General features: G+C 48.2%; 1 protein-coding gene across 1 annotated transcript in view; it reads left to right on the forward strand.

The window, feature by feature from the left end:
* stab1 (stabilin 1) overlaps positions 1–17,439 on the forward strand; it is a 416,947-nt gene that overhangs the window by 141,350 nt on the left and 258,158 nt on the right. The window contains exons 16-17 of the mRNA XM_072472659.1: positions 13,207–13,260; positions 13,707–13,787. Coding sequence (XP_072328760.1) covers positions 13,207–13,260; positions 13,707–13,787 — 135 coding nt within the window. The remainder of the gene's footprint in view (positions 1–13,206; positions 13,261–13,706; positions 13,788–17,439) is intronic.

Genomic DNA, 17,439 nt, shown 5'->3' on the forward strand with positions numbered 1-17,439 from the left:
GTATCTGCTCAGCAAAGGCATCGCCTCGAGCAGAACGACCAGCTATAACCCACGGGGAAACGGGCAGGTGGAGAGGGAGAACGCGACCGTGTGGAAGGCTGTCCTTCTGGCCCTGCGGTCGAGAAATCTCCCAACCACCCGCTGGCAGGAGGTCCTACCTGATGCCCTACACTCCATTAGGTCACTCCTCTGCACGGCCACAAATGAGACCCCTCATGACCGATTGTTTCTCTTCCCCAGGAAGTCTACCTCCGGGGTCTCGCTTCCACCTTGGCTGATGGCTCCGGGACCTGTTTTTCTCCGGAGGCACGCGAGGAGCCATAAAACGGACCCCCTAGTTGAAAAGGTCCGACTGCTCCACGCCAACCCCAGTTACGCCTACGTGGAGTACTCCGACGGCAGGCAAGATACGGTTTCCCTCCGGGATCTGGCGCCCGCTGGATCCTCCACCACAGACGCCCCTTCCCGCGCCGCTCCCCTGCAGGACCCGTCGCCCCCTACAACACACCCCCTTCCGGCCCTACCACCCGTTGGTGAGATTCTACCCTTGCGCCCCCCCTTTACACACCCTGCCGGCGCCGGCTCCGCTACCCCCGGCCCTGCCTAGTTCCTCTGCCCCGACCCGGACCGAAGCTCCGACCGCTGTGCTCCCGGATGTGCCCTCAACCGGGACGTCCGTGCCCGCAGCACCACCGCCCGAATTGAGGAGATCGAGGAGGACGATCCTGCCGCCGAGATGGATGGACCTATGATGGCACTTCACCCCCGCCGGACTCCTTTTTAAGCAGGGGGTGAATGTGATGAACGGTTACTGCCTTAGCATCATGTAAGGTGATGTCCCCTTTAAGACCAGGCTTGGAACCCTGGGGACTCCGCCTCTGGCTCCGCCCATCTGGGAGCCATACATAAAGGCCTGCCTCATGGTCTGTATAGCAGTCAGCTCTCGTCCATATCTGTAGCACAATTATTAGCCTAATAAAGCCTTCTTTACAGTTTAATCTCTAAGCATCATTATTGAGGGTACCTCATCCACCATGGAAAAGACCTTGTATTCTGCGATCCTGTTGACCAGATCGGATATGCGGGGGAGAGGGTACGCGTGAAGCTGCGTATACCTGTTGAGGTCTGGTTATAATCGATGACCATCCTATGCTTCTCCCCGGTCTTTACAACCACTACTTGAGCTCTCCAGGGACTGTTACTAGCCTCAATAACACCTTCCCTCAGTAATCGCTGGACCTCCGACCTAATAAAGGTCCGGTCCTGGGCACTGTACCGTCTGCCCTTGGTGGCGACGGGTTTGCAATCCGGGGTGAGGTTCGCAAACAGGGAAGGCGGATCGACCTTGAGGGTCGCGAGACTGCAGACAGTGAGGGGGGTATAGGGCCGCCGAATTTAAAGGTTAAGCTTTGGAGGTTGCATTGAAAATCTAACCCTAGGAGTGTGGCAGCGCAGAGGTGGGGAAGGATGTAGAGCCGGTAATTTTTAAACTCCCTTCCCTGGACCGTGAGGTTCGCTATGCAGAACCCCTTGATCTCCACTGAATGAGACCCGGAGGCCAGGGAGATTTTTTGGTTAACTTGGTGAACGGGGAGAGAACAGCGCCTTACCGTGTTGGGGTGTATGAAGCTCCCCGTGCTCCCAGAGTCAAGCAGACAGGATGTTTCATGCCCATTGATGAGCACGGTCGTCGTTGCAGTCGAGAGTGTTCGGGGCTGTGACTGGTCCAGGGTCACCGAGGCTAGTCGTGGCAGAAGTTGGATGTTCTCCTCGTGTGGTGTGTGGTCATCTGGGTCGGGGTCCTGAGAGTCCAGCCAAGATGGCGGCGCCCACTGGTCGCACATGGCTGGGGGTGCACAAGATGGCGGCACCCATCCATCACACGTGGTGTCCGAGAGACAAGGTGGCGGCGCCCTGAAGGAGGAAGATGGCGGTGCCCGCTGGCCGCACATGGCCCATGGAGAGGGTTGTGGTGGCGGTACCGATTCGCCTCCGGAGACCGCAGCGACCGCCCGGGCCTGGCATATCGCCACGAAGTGGCCCTTTTTGCCGCATCCTTTGCAGAGGGATGAGCGGGCCGGACAGCGCTGTCGGGGGTGCTTGGCTTGCCCGCAAAAATAGCAGAGGGGCCCCCCGGGGTTGCCTGGCAGTCTCGCAGCACAAGCTTGTGGGGGGATGGGGGATGCATCGGAGTCGGTCGCGAGGGGGTTCTACGCTGCCCAAGGGGCTGCCGCGCGGTCGGGGACGTTTCGGGAGGCCACATCTAGGGAGCTAGCAAGGGCCCGTGCCTCCTTGAGGCCTAGTGTCTCTTTCTCCAGCAATTGCTGGCAGATTTGGGAGGACAGCATACCTGCAACAAATGCGTCCCGGATCAAAGGTTCTGTGTGGTCGCTGGCCGAAACTTGCGGGCAGTTACAGTTCCTCCCCAACACCAGGAGCGCACGGTAGAACTCCTCCAGCGGTTCCCCAGGCATTTGTCACCTCATCGCTGGTAGATGTCGGGCGTAGACCTGGTTTACAGGGCGAATATAGTATCCTTTCAGCATATTCATTGCGGCCTCAAAATCGTCCACGTCCTCGATGAGAGTGTAGATCTCTGGGCTCACCCTCGAGTGCAGAACTTGCATTTTCTGGTCCTCCGTGGGTGTAACGGTGGCCGTCCTGTGATATCCATTGAAACACGCCAGCCAGTGCTTGAAGGTTGCTGCTGGGTTTGCCACGTGGGGGCTGAGTTGCAGACAGTCTGGCTTGATTCGGAGCTCCATTCTTTAAAATCTAGTGTAATAAATTGATGCTCGATCAATAACTCCAGAAGCGAGATTGGAGACAATCGAAGGCTTTATTACACTAGATGTTTCCCCCAGCAGCGCGGGTACAGAAGGCAGCTGCTGGGGAGACACAGGCTCTTATACTCCGCCTTACTGGGTGGAACCAGCAGGCAGGCTTAACCAATGAAAACAGTACCTCCTACACCAATGGTCTTACAGCATTACAGGGTACCGTAATACCTCTAACACCGACTGCCATACTCATTAGCTGTGTCCTGTAGCGAGAGGGAGAGTTTTAATGCCCTGTGTACTTTATAGTGGTGGTGTCCTATCTGGTGATTGATTGTTATGTGTCGTGTATGTTTATTGGTTGTCCTGTGTGTCAATCACTGCCTGTCTGCATCTCATTATATACATGAGTGGATATTATGACAAGCCCCAGACCTACAACCTCATTAGGAATTTAACATCCCCAGCAAATCTTTTGACCAGCCAGTGACACTTGTGAAAGGGCACTTCAACCCCAGACCCTCCATTTTGCTTCAGCGCTATAAAATTAATTTGGCCATCAGGGACCCAGAGGAGACAATTTTGGCTGTTGTTGCCACACCTCACCAAATGGCTGAAGACTGCAAATTTGTCTCGCTGTTCAGCGACATGCCACACGACCTTCTGGTATGTGGCATCAACAATATCAATGTACAAAGGAAGTTGTTAGCCGAAAAAGGCATTATACTGGATAAAGTGATAGAAATAGCTCAAGCCACTGAATGCTCTGAGAAGGTTGATTCTGAGCCACAGTGAGTACAGGAAGGTGAGGTAAGTCAACTTTGGAATGGATCAGTTGTTAGGCGAGCACGACGAGCGACAGGCGCAGAGGTAGCTGAACAGAGATCCCAGGAGCAGGATCATGGTCAGAGGCAAGGAAGAAAAGCAACCTGCCAGCCCAGGAATTTTGATGAGTGATACAGATGTGGGGGAGACCACCCTCAAGAAATCAGCCATTGCAGAGATTTTGTGTGCTTCAAGTGCAATAGGAAGGGTCACATTCTGACACGTTGTCACACCAAGCAGGGTGCATGCAGTCTTTTTAAAAACACAATGTATAAAATAGGGAAAAATCCTGAAAAGAAATCTGAGATTTACAGGTTAAATATGGTTAAAGTAAGCAAGATGGCTCCCATAGAAATAGTTCATAAGGCCAACAGGCGACCATTGAGCATGGAGGTCAACACAGGGGGTTGGCCACTGTGGTTGGTGAACAAACCTACAAGTACCTTTGAGGAAGGGTTCAACCCCTGAGTCTAAGCAGCTGGTCTGCAAAGTTGGCAAGTTGGCACCTAAAGGTTTTAGGTACCAGGACGACACTGGTGTCATATCAACAATAGTCGACTCAATTATCCATTATTGTTGTGGAAAAACAAGGGCCAAGCCTCATGGGGTAAGATTGGCTACATTAGATAAAGCTAAACTGGTTAGAAATTTTCAGAATATCAGATGGTATTTTTCAAGAAGTCCTGTGCAACTACAAAGATGTGTTTCAAAACTAGTTGGCCAAATCCGAGGACTAACGGCAAAAATATTTATGCAAACCCCAAATCCACACCAAAATTCTTCAGAGCTAGGCCAGCGCCTGGTGTATGCTCTACACTAGATAGTCGAGGCCGGGTTGACATGTTTGAAAGAACTAGGGATCGTCAATCCGGTGCAATTCTCTGAATGGGTGGTCCCTATCGGACCTGTCTTAAAACCTGACCGCTTTGTCAGAATCTGCGGTGATTACAATCTCATTATAAACAAAATGGCCCAACTCGACAAGTATATTCCTCAGAGAGAAGACATCTATGCAAAGTTGGGAGTTGCTCACGTATACAAAGCGTGACTGAAGTCATGCTCATTTGTAACCTGAACTGGATGAGGACTCGAGGAAATTTGTGACCTTCAACAAGCACAAGGGGCATTTCCAATATACCATTTTTCCTTTTGGGATATCATCTGCTTGTACAATATTTCAATGGACGATGGAGAATTTGTTACAAGGAATCCCAAAAATCGTAGTGTATTTCGGCCATGTCTGAGTGACGGGGAGTTCACATGAAGAGCATCTGACCAGCTTGGAAGAAATCCTTAAAAGCTTCAGAGATGCTGGCATCAGAGAAAAGTGCACATTTCAGGCCAGCATGGTCATGGGCGGGATTCTCTACGCCTGAGGCTAGGTGTTTACGCCGTAATAAAGGCCGTCGCGTTTCATGATGGCATCAACATGTCCTCAGGAGCAGTGATTCTGACCCCTACAGGGGGCCAGCACAGCACTGGAGCACAGGGCTAAATCGCTGGCTTTGAAAGCAGACCAAGGCAGGCCAGCAGCACGGTTCAATTCCCATACCAGCCTCCCCGAACAGGCGGCGGAATGTGGCGACTAGGGGCTTTCCACAGTAACTTCATCCTATTTGTGGCAATAAGCGATTTTCATTTAATTTCACACCGCTCCAGCTGCCGATACCGGTGACAAATGGGCGCCGCTGGTCTGCGCATGCGCAGTGCGACCGGCGCCAAAGCTCATGCGCGGTGGCCCCCTTCTCCGTGCTGGCCCCGACGCAACATGGCGTAGGGCTACAGAGGCCGGCGCAGAGCAAAAGAGGCCCTCGACCCGTGAGGCTGGCAGGCCCCGATCGCGGGCCCGGCCAGAGCGGAGGCCCCCCCCCGGTGTCGGATCTCCCCTCCCCCCCCCCACCAGGCCACCCACAAATGGATGCACGCCAAGGTCACGCTGGGTAAGATCACACATGGACGGCGCCGGCGGGACTCGGATTTTTTTTTACGGCCGCTCGGCCCATCCCGGAGAATTGGCGGACCGACGTCCGGGGTGGCGTTGCGCGATTCATGCCCAGCCCGGCAATTCTCCGGCCCTGCCTGGGCTGAGAGAATCTCGCCTCCTGTATTTGGGATTTAAGGTGGACTCAAAAGGCTTGCACCCTTCAGAAGACAGTATTCACCAAAGAGAAGGAATTGGTGGATGTTGAGTCTGGAGAAGGGTGTGTCGATAGCCTGGGTCACAATGAGATCAAAAAAGATGAAGTGTTGGGCGTCTTGAAAAATATTAAAAAGGATAAGTCCCCAGGGCCTGATGGGATCTACCCCAGGATACTGAAGGAGGCAAGAGAGGAAATTGCTGAAGCCTTGACAGAAATCTTTGGATCCTCACTGTCTTCAGGTGATGTCCCAGAGGACTGGAGAATAGCCAATGTTGAACCTTTGTTTAAGAAGGGTAGCAAGGATAATCCAGGGAATTACAGGCCGGTGAGCATTACGTCAGTGGTAGGGAAATTACTGAAGCGAATTCTTTGAGACAGAATCTACTCCGATTTGGAAGCAAGTGGACGTATTAGCGAGAGGCAGCATGGTTTTGTGAAGGGGAGGGCGTGTCTCACTAACTTGATAGAGTTTTTCGAAGAGGTCACAAAGATGATTGATGCAGGTAGGGCAGTGGATGTTGTCTATGTGGACTTCAGTAAGGCCTTCAGTAAGGTCCCTCATGGCAGACTGGTACAAAAGGTGAAGTCACACGGGATCAGAGGTGAGCTGGCAAGATGGATACAGAGCTGGCTAGGTCATAGAAGGCTGAGAGTAGCAATGGAAGGGTGCTTTTCTGATTGGAGGGCTGTGACTAGTGGTGTTCCGCAGGGTTCAGTGCTGGGACCTTTGCTGTTCGTAGTATATATAAATGATTTGGAGGAAAATGTAACTGGTCTGATCAGTAAGTTTGCGGGCGACACAAAGGTTGGTGGAATTGCGGACAGCGATGAGGACTGTCAGATGATACAGCAGGATTTAGACTGTTTGGTGACTCGGGCGGAGAGAAGGCAGATGGAGTTTAATCCAGACAAATGTGAAGTAATGCATTTTGGAAGGTCTAATACAGGTAGGGAATATACAGTGAATGGTAGAACCCTCAAGAGTATTGACAGTCAGAGTGATCTCGATGTACAGGTCCACAGGACACGGAAAGGGGCGACACAGGTGGAGAAGGTAGTCAAGAAGGCATACGGCATGCTTGCCTTCATTGGCCAGTCCATTGAGTATAAAAATTGGCATGTCATGTTGCAGCTGCATAGAACCTTAGTTAGGCCACATTTGGAGCATAGTGTTGAATTTTGGTCGGCTCATTACCAGAAGGAAGTGGAGGCTTTAGAGAGGGTGCAGAAGAGATTTACCAGAAGAGATGTTGCCTGGTATGGAGGGCATTAGCTATGAGGAGAGGTTGAATAAACTTGGTTTGTTTTCGCTGGAACGAAGGAGGTTGAGGGGCGACCTGATAGAGATCTACAAAATTATGAGGGGCATAGGCAGTGTGGATAGTCAGAAACTTTTTCCCAGGGTAGAGGGGTCAATTACTAGTGTACATAGGTTTAAGGTGCGAGGGGCAAGGTTTAGAGGAGAGGTACGAGGCAAGTGTTTTACACAGAAGGTAGTGGGTTCCTGGAACTCACTGCCGGAGGAGATGGTGGAAGCAGGAATGATGGTGATGTTTAAGGGGCATCTTGACAAATACATGAACAGGATGGGAATAGAGGGATACGGACCCCGGAAGTGTAGAAGATTTTAGTTTAGACGGGCATCATGGTCGGCGCAGGCTTGGAGGGCTGAAGGGCCTGTTCCTGTGCTGTACCTTTCTTTGTTCTTTGTAAAAGCCATCAAAGATGTCCCTATTCTGAAGACTGTCACAGAATTGAAATTGTTTCTGGGCATGGAAAATTACCACGGATCATCCCATATTTGGTAATTATGTTACCGCCGCTACCTCTCCTTTTAAAAATGCGCCATCACTCGTAATGGAAAGACCCACAAAATCAAGCTTTCCATTGAGTCAAACAGCCACGACAGTGATCCAGCTGGTTGGTCCATTTCTACCCAGGCAAACAGATCATTTTGACCTGCAACACTTTGCCTTATGAGTTAGGGGTGGTCCCATCTCACAAGATGGAGGATGGCATAGGTAGGCCCATTGCCTTTGCCTCCCGAATACTCACAAGTATGCACAAATCGAAAAGAGGGCCTCGCTGTGATATTCCATCAGTACGTGTATGGCCGCCAGCTCAGCATTGTAACCAACCACAAACCACTACTAAGGCTCCTCCGTGATGATAGACCAGTTCCACCAATTGCTTCAGCCAGGGTACAAAGCTGGACCTTGCTAATGGTGGCTTTAGCTACAATTTCCAACATCGACCGAGGTTACAGATCTTCAATGCCGATACCCTGAATCGGCTCCCACTCCTCCAAAGTCTGGCATCGCCACCTGTGCCACAAGAGATTGTCCTGGCATTAAATTTTATGGATACCCCGCTGGTCTCCTCAAGACACATCAGGAACTGGACCCAACATGGCATGGTCCTCTCGAAGGTCAAAAAAATGGTTCTAAGTGGATGGCAAAACAACAAGTCATATCAGCTCAGGTCCAACTAACTGAGGAAAGATGAACTCAGTTGTGAAGACAGAGTATTGCTTTGGGATTTCCGGGCGATGGTACCACTCCCAGCAAGAGAATCATTGCTGCTGGAGTTGCATAGTGAGCACCCTAGCCAGACTTAAGATAAAAATGTTGGCCAGGAGATACTTATGGTGGCCGGATATTGGGAACCTGGCGCATCAGTGTGACCTCTGTCAGTCACAGCAAACCTTGCCGCCTGCGGTTCAGCTGAATCCATGGGAGTGGCCTGGCCATCCGTGGACAAGGTTACACAGGATGGCAAGGTGGCACAGTGGTTAGCGCTGCTGCCTCACAGTGCCAGGGACCCGGGTTCAATTCTGGCCTTGGGTGACTCTCTATGTGGAGTTTGCACATTCTCCCCGTGTCCTCCGGATGTCCCGGTTTCCTCCCACAGTCCAAAGATGTGCAGGTTAGGTGGACTGGTCATGTTAAAATTGCCCCATAGGTTAGTGAGGTTACGGGGATACTGCAGGGAGTGGGTTGAGGTTGGGGTGCTCTTTTGGAGGGTCAGTGGAGACTCGATGGGCCGAATGGCCTCCATCTGCACTGAAGGGATTCTATGATTCTATGAATTCACTGGCCCCTTCCTGGGGAGAATGTTTTTGAAATTAGTGGACACCCATTCCAAGTGGGTGGACGTCCAGGAAATGGGGTCGACATCCTCAGCGGCCACCATCGAAATCCTGAGGCGCATTTTCGCCATTCAGGGCCTTATGTTTCCGTTAATGGCACAGCTTTCACGGGGGAGGAGTTCCAACATTTTGTGGAAACTAATGGCATCCACCACATCTGAATGGCCCCTCATCACCCGGCCTCGAATGGCTTGGCAGAAAGAACGGTGCAAACTTTTAAATATGCAGTGAAGAAACAATCAGATGGGCAATTGTGTCTCAAGTTAGCTCATTTCCTTTTTTCATACAACACCATCCCTCACATTACTGTTCAGGTCACACCAGTAGAGTTATGACTGGGTCTCTGCCGCCTTCGTACTTGTTTAAACCTGGTGTTTCCTAATTTGGCGGGGAGGGTGGAGGTGAGGCAAGTCTCCCAAAAGAAGTATCACAATTCAATGAAAGACAACAGATTGTTTAAAATCAATGACCTTGTTTTTGTAAGGAACTTTGCATCTGGCCCATTGTGGATACTTGGGAAAATTGTGGCAAAATCTGGTCCTGTCTCATACCTGGTGGATTGAAAAGGGAGACAAGAGAGCAGAAGCACGTAGACCACATAAGAAGCTAAGAGGCTGCAGCCCCAACAACTGAACAGGTGGTTCTGGTGAGCACTATCAACGCCCCTTTGATGGAGCCTGAAGCAAGGGAACGGGGGGTTTCAGAAGATGCCCCTCCCAAGTCTCCTGGGGGGATCAGAGAGGGGCCACCCCCAATACACCTCTCAAGATCTTGAAGCAACCTCTGAGTGTTGAGAAAGACGCTGCCTTAATGGTGGAGGAACCAGCCAGGGAATGGAGCCGTTCTCCCAGGCCTAAGATGTCCCATGACAGACTGATTTTGTGAAGGACTGCACTGAATTATACCCCTAGGTGTTTCTGCCCTCATTGTACAGTTAATTGTAAATAGCCTGCAATGTATGTGTGCCGAGGGACATAAAGGGTTTGGTAGCGTACCCCCTTTAGGGGGTTCTTTCGCAGGCCATGTGACCGTCTTGGGGCCTATTGCTCAGGAATGTGCAAACCCTGATCAATGGGGAAACAGCCGGGGACCCTGGGAGCAGGGACCTTGGCAGTGTGGACCCAGGAGTCAAGGAGTAAAGACCTGTATGATTTACCTCTGTACCTGTATACAGATGAACCTCATTGTTTCGAATAAATCTCTTCATTATACTGGGTATATATTGGGTGGTGGTTGATGGGAAATGTTCAGAATGGAGTACAGTCACAAATGGAGTACCACAAGGATCTGTTCTGGGGCCGTTGCTGTTTGTCATTTTTATCAATGACCTAGAGGAAGGCGCAGAAGGGTGGGTGAGTAAATTTGCAGACGATACTAAAGTCGGTGGTGTTGTCGATAGTGTGGAAGGATGTAGCAGGTTACAGAGGGATATAGATAAGCTGCAGAGCTGGGCTGAGAGGTGGCAAATGGAGTTTAATGTAGAGAAGTGTGAGGTGATTCACTTTGGAAGGAATAACAGGATTGCGGAATATTTGGCTAATGGTAAAGTTCTTGAAAGTGTGGCTGAGCAGAGGGATCTAGGTGTCCATGTACATAGATCCCTGAAAGTTGCCACCCAGGTTGATAGGGTTGTGAAGAAGGCCTATGGAGTGTTGGCCTTTATTGGTAGAGGGATTGAGTTCCGGAGTCGGGAGGTCATGTTGCAGCTGTACAGAACTCTGGTCCGGCCGCATTTGGAGTATTGCGTACAGTTCTGGTCACCGCATTATAGGAAGGACGTGGAGGCTTTGGAGCGGGTGCAGAGGAGATTTACCAGGATGTTGCCTGGTATGGAGGGAAAATCTTATGAGGAAAGGCTGACGGACTTGAGGTTGTTTTCGTTGGAGAGAAGAAGGTTAAGAGGAGACTTAATAGAGGCATACAAAATGATCAGGGGGTTGGATAGGGTGGACAGTGAGAGCCTTCTCCCGCGGATGGATATGGCTGGCACGAGGGGACATAACTTTAAACTGAGGGGTAATAGATATAGGACAGAGGTCAGAGGTAGGTTCTTTACGCAAAGAGTAGTGAGGCCGTGGAATGCCCTACCTGCTACAGTAGTGAACTCGCCAACATTGAGGGCATTTAAAAGTTTATTGGATAAACATATGGATGATAATGGCATAGTGTAGGTTAGATGGCTTTTGTTTCGGTGCAACATCGTGGGCCGAAGGGCCTGTACTGCGCTGTATTGTTCTATGTTCTATGTTCTATTCAAGAAGCCTCCTCAGTGATACCTCATGTTGTTACGACCTTCCTGCCTCCTCCACGAAGATTTGTCCCTTAAAGACTATATTTCACTTTGAAAGGCAGACAAGCCACCATTAGCTTAGCCACCATTTTAACCATCGGCTCAACAAAGGGAAAAGCAATAAATGTGGGTGATACTGGAGGAACCTTTGGTTTAGTGGAGGCCCTGCCACTCCTCTGTGGCAAAATGGGCAGGATGGAGCTGGAAAACCAGTATGCTGGCCGGCAGCACTAATTTCAATGCCCATTCAGTTCTGTTGTTTGTCCTAGCGTCGGCTCAAAACCAGTCCCAAAACTCCATCTCTGAGGTCACATTTAGTGAGTGTGGTTTCCCTTTCCCATATCCCTATATGTTGTCAGAGCCCATAAAACCCTCCAGTTCTCTGTGACTTAACCATTCTATTGTTCGATAAACAGATGGCTATTGTCATGATATTCAAACATACATCATAACACATACATAATGATAGACAGAGTAACGGACCAATCAGCACACACAACACGACAGCCAATCACAGACAAGAGCAGACACAGCATAAAACAAGAAACACGACACCTCCTGGGCAGTCCATCTGGAGACGGCACAGGGCCAGGACCTCAAAGCAAGACACTCACACAGCCACAACGTGCTGAGTACCAAGTTTGATGTATAAATAGTTTAATGGAATAAAACTGCGTTGTACCAATCACAACCGTGTTGATTCGTCTGTACCTCAGAGCACCCAACACTTCAGCTATGACCTTGGAAAAAACATTCATGTTCTGATTTATTAGATTATGAATCAGCCTCTGAATCTGCCCACTCCAAGAGAAGGGTGATAACAACATTCCTCTGTTTTATAACTGTTTTACACAGCAAACTGACTTATTTTAAGGACAAGCCTCCTGCTGCTGTATGATTTCTACACTGTAACTTAATAGATTGCAATTATACCACCATTCTGAATAATGTGTATCAAATGGATGAGTATTCATGAATAATACTTTATCTTGCTGTACTTATTTGAAAGTTCATTTTTATAATTTGAGAAATACATTGCACTGTTTGGACGGAATCTGGTTAAATTAACTAGCCTTAGGTTCCACAACTAAAAGTAATATAGGGTGACATTTTCTGGCCGTTTATGCTGATGGGATCTTACGGTCCCACTGACGGCGCACCTCTGTCATGGGTTTTCTGGCGGCGAGGGATGCGTTCAATGGGAAACCCCGTTGACAACAAGATCCCGCCGCCGCTCAATGGCGCGCTGCCCTCCACCGCTACAGAACACGTGACAGAGGGGGAGGAAAATCCCGTAGATTATTTACGTATTGCTGAAAAAAGAAGCTTTCGAAGCTTTTTGTCTTACACTCATCAGGCCATTCAAAGGGAGCAGCAATTTATACTGCATAAGGAAAGGGCACTGATTGATTGGCAAATCTGATGAGTTGAGGTGTTGCCATGGGGAATGTACCAGGCGACTATTGTCCACCAGTGTTTAATTAAGCTGTTAAATTGTTGTTTAATTTTTAATAAGGTGCAATTCCTAGACATATTCCTTTTGTCTGTGGAGGACAGGCCTCTGCAATCCACTCAACCAGGCATAGGATTGGTAATGGAACATTATTCTTGTGTGTCTTGGACAGTCCACACAAATGTGGATATAGGGAGCCATGAAGATGAATTCTGTCATCTACACCACAAGGCTGCTCGTTACTCATACACAAATCCAACAAAAGTTTTTGCGACTTGCTTTTGACCAGGACTGTGCGGTCATGTTTGGCGGAAGGTCCAAAGATACAAATTATCATACAGTGTTGAGTGCTGGGTTGTAAGCTGATTTCTGTAGATTTAAAATAGTGGAAAATGGAGGGAGCGGAGACCAGTAATAATTATTACAAGTGAAAGTAGGAGCTAAAAAATTGCTTTTTTTTACAGAAGAAGAAAAGCAATGAACTAATCAGCGGAATTGTCAGTTAGCTGTTGAACTCCTATCTAGTTCATGCTTCTATGTAAACTCCGCATCTGTGTTTTCTTTAAAATAAGGGTCGGCCAAAACTTCAAGAGCTTGTGAAACATCATATCTTCGCATCTGGCAGCGTAAGTAGCTTTCTTCTTTAAAATGTTCATAGCATTGTCAAAAGAAAAGGTCAAGCAGTAGAATATTAAGTCCTGGATTGAAGAGTTGCATGTTTGAACATCGGTTGAATTTGACCTTTGAATTTTCCATTCCCACAGGATTGGTTTGCTGAGATAACAAAATTGAACACTTTGTGGTGACATATAGCTGCATCTTGGAAGGCAGGGCTGTTATTGACCTGCAAGCATATGCTTGATTCGCCAATTGGCACGAATTATGGCTGTCAAGAGATCTACACATTAGACTTGGCGGCAGTCAGACATGAATAAGGGGAAGGCTAAGAAAGAAGCTCAATTACTGTTGAATCTGTTTAAAAAGAGACAGACTATTGCTCACAGTATTTTGATTACTGGACAATGTACTGAATCCACAAATCTTTTCCATAATCTATTGCTTATTTTTCTAGTTGCCAGCAGACAGATTATCAACTATGCCTCGAATCTTGACAAAGGCTAACCAGATAATATCCATCAATGTTACCAGTAATGTAAGTACAATACCTGGGCAGCTAAACAAAGGAAGTCATGTATTAATATGGTAGTAAAGAAAAGGCCACAAATGGCATTCCATACAACAGTTATAAATCTCACTTGGCTTCGCTTCTTTGAAAACAGTAAGAAAATTCTTCAAAACTGATTTATGTGAATCACCTTGTGATATTTCATAAAGTCATGAGGCAATTTCAAAAAGTTGTAAGGCTCTTTGTTGATGTAAGACTTCCTTCCTGAGGTCATTTCACCACTGTGAATGCATTAGGCTATCTTCATTTATCAAAAATTGCTACAGTATTCTGGTTTGCACAACCTGTACCATTTGTCAACTTCAGTGTATAAGGATAGTGCAAAGATGTTTGTTTGATGTAGGCACTTTTTATCTAAAGCTTCAAGAATGTCTGTATTATGTAATATTGCATAGTAGTTTTCACAAGTTTAATTTTGCCAATGAAAGATTATTGGCTGAAATAAACAAATGTGTGATTCTATTCTATTATGGCCATTTTTGAAGATACAGGGCTGGATTCTTCTGCCCCTCAGCACAAGAATGCCACGGGCGAGACACGGACAATGAAGAAGAGGAATGAATGACCTCAGGCGGGATTCTCCAGTTGCCGGGCAGAGGCGGCTGGAAAATCCCGCCCACAATTACAAAATTTAAGCTTTTTAAAAAAAACTAATGATAGTGTAAAAGGGCTGATAGCAAAAATGTGACTCATCCATTGAAATCATGGAAATAAGCAAACAATGGTAATCACCCTCCCCCACGCGTTTCATGGGTGACCTGCCATTGGCCAATAGCGGGATCTTCTGGTCCCACCACTGTCAACAGGGTTCCCTGTTGTTCGCACCCTCCACCGTCAGGGAAACCACAGCCAAGGGTTGCCATCGGCGGGACCAGAAGATCTGGCCAGTGAGAACGGCTGGAATGTTCCGCCCAAAGGGGGGTTTAAAGGGGGAATTCTAAACCTTAGAGTCATGGCAGTTTAGGCACAGCCGCCAATGGTTGTGTGATTAGAACAGGAGATGGCCAAGAAGTCAGAATTGGAGTAGTGTAGATATCTGGGGAAAATTGTAGGGCTGGAGGAGGATACAGAGGCAAGGTCATGGAGGGATTTGAAAACAATAATGCGACTGTTAAAACTGAAGCATTGATTAACTGGGAGTCAATGTAGGTCAGTGAGCACAGAGTTGATAGGTGAACAGGACTTATGCATTGGAATATGGGCTGCGGAGATTTGTATGACCTCAAGTTTAAGAGGGTAGAAGGCAGGAGCCAGCTAGACCTGCATTAAAAGAGTAAATTTAGAAGTTAAAAAGGCATGGATCAGGGTTTAGCATTAGGTGAATGGAAGCAGAGGCAAAATTAGGTGCTGTTACAGAGGTGGTCTTAGCAATGGAATGGATGTGTGGCGAAAGCTCATCTGAGGTCAAGTTTTATACCCCAGGTCCGCCTCGCACCGTCATCAGGGAGAGAGATGGAGTTGGCCAACGAACAGAGTTTTAGAACCCAAGTTAATAGCTTAATTATTTCAAATATTTAGAATCATAGAACATAGAACAGAGAACATTACAGCGCAGTACAGGCCCTTCGACCCTCGATGTTGCGCCGACCTGTGAAACCACTCTAAAGCCCATCTACACTATTCCCTTATCGTCCATATGTCTATTCAATGACCATTTGAATGTCCTTAGTGTTGGCGAGTCCACTACTGTTGCAGGCAGGGCATTCCACGCCCTTACTACTCTCTGAGTAAAGAACCTACCTCTGACATCTGTCTTATATCTATCTCCCCTCAATTTAAAGGTATGTCCCCTTGTGCTAGACATCACCATCCGAGGAAAAAGGCTCTCACTGTCCACCCTATCCAATCCTCTGGAATCATAGAATCTCTATCGTGCAGAAGAAGGCTATTTGGCCTATGTAGACTGCACTGACCCTCTGAAAGAGCACCCTACCTAGGCTCACTTCCCTGCCTTATTCCCGTAACCCCATCTAACCTGCACATCTTTGGACACTAAGGGGCAATTTAGCATGTTAAATCCACCGAACCTGCACATCTTTGGACTCTGGGAAGAAACAGGAGCACCCGGAGGAAACAAAGCAGACACGGGGAGAAGGTGCAAATTCCACAAAGACAGTTACCCAAGGCCGGAATTGAACCCAGATTATGAGCATTGTGATGCAGTAGTGCTAACCACTGTGCCACCGTGCTGCCCCTGGAAGAAATCTCTTGTTCATGTAGTACTGACAATATGACAATTTAGAGATGTCAAGATACAAGATGGTGAGGTAGGGTTGGCTGTTTCCAGCATACATGTGGAAAATGACTAAGTGCAGGAAGATCATGACGCAAATCACGCTAAGACAGCCAACATGACATTTTGATAGGGGTGTAAGGCAGGAATTCAGGGAGCTTGGGTGGAAACTTAGGTCTAGGACAAACAGAGTTATTAACTCTGGGTTGTTACCCGTGCCACGTGATAGCAAGACGAGGAATAGGGAGAGAGAGGAGTTGAACACGTGGCTACAGGGATGGTGCAGGAGGGAGGGTTTCAGATTTCTGGATAATTGGGGCTCATTCTGGGGTCGGTGGGACCTCTACAAACGGGATGGTCTACACCTGGACCAGAGGGGTACCAATATCCTGGGGGGGAAATTTGCTAATGCTCTTCGGGAGGGTTTAAACTAGTTCAGCAGGGGATTGGGAACCTGAATTGTAGCTCCAGAATACAGGAGGTTGAGAGTAGTGAAGTCATGAGTAAGGTTTCAAAGTTGCAGGAGTGTACCGGCAGACAGGAAGGTGGTTTAAAGTGTGTCTTCTTCAATGCCAGGAGAATCCGGAATAAGGTGGGTGAACGTGCGGCATGGGTTGGTACCTGAGACTTCGATGTTGTGGCCATTTCGGAGACATGGATAGAACAGGGACAGGAATGGTTGTTGCAGGCGCCGGGGTTTAGATATTTCAGTAAGCTAAGGGAAGGTGGTAAAAGAGGGGGAGGGGTGACATTGTTAGTCAAGGACAGTATTACGGTGGCAGAAAGGACGTTTGATGAGGACTCGTCTACTGAGGTAGTATGGGCTGAGGTTAGAAACAGGAAAGGAGAGGTCACCCTGTTAGGGGTTTTCTATAGACCTCCGAAAAGTTCCAGAGATGTCGAGGAAAGGATTGCAAAGATGATTCTGAATAGGAGCGAAAGCAAAAGGGTAGTTGTTATGGGGGACTTTAATTTTCCAAATATTGACTGGAAACGCTATAGTTCGAGTACTTTAGATGGATCCGTTTTTGTCCAATGTGTGCAGGAGGGTTTCCTGACACAGTATGTAGATAGGCCAACGAGATGCGAGGCCATATTGGATTTGGTACTGGGTAATGAATCAGGACAGGTGTTAGATTTGGAGGTAGGTGAGCACTTTGGTGATAGTGACCACAATTCGATTACGTTTACTTTAGTGATGGAAAGGGATAGGTATATACTGCAAGGCAAGAGTTATATCTGGAGGAAAGGCAATTATGATGCGATGAGACAAGACTTAGGATGCATCGGATGGAGAGGAAAACTGCAGGGGATGGGCATAATGGAAATGTGGAGCTTGTTCAAGGAACAGCTACTGCGTGTCCTTGATAAGTATGTACCTGTCAG

Source organism: Scyliorhinus torazame, chromosome 13, assembly GCF_047496885.1.
Source record: "Scyliorhinus torazame isolate Kashiwa2021f chromosome 13, sScyTor2.1, whole genome shotgun sequence".
NCBI lineage: Eukaryota > Metazoa > Chordata > Chondrichthyes > Carcharhiniformes > Scyliorhinidae > Scyliorhinus > Scyliorhinus torazame.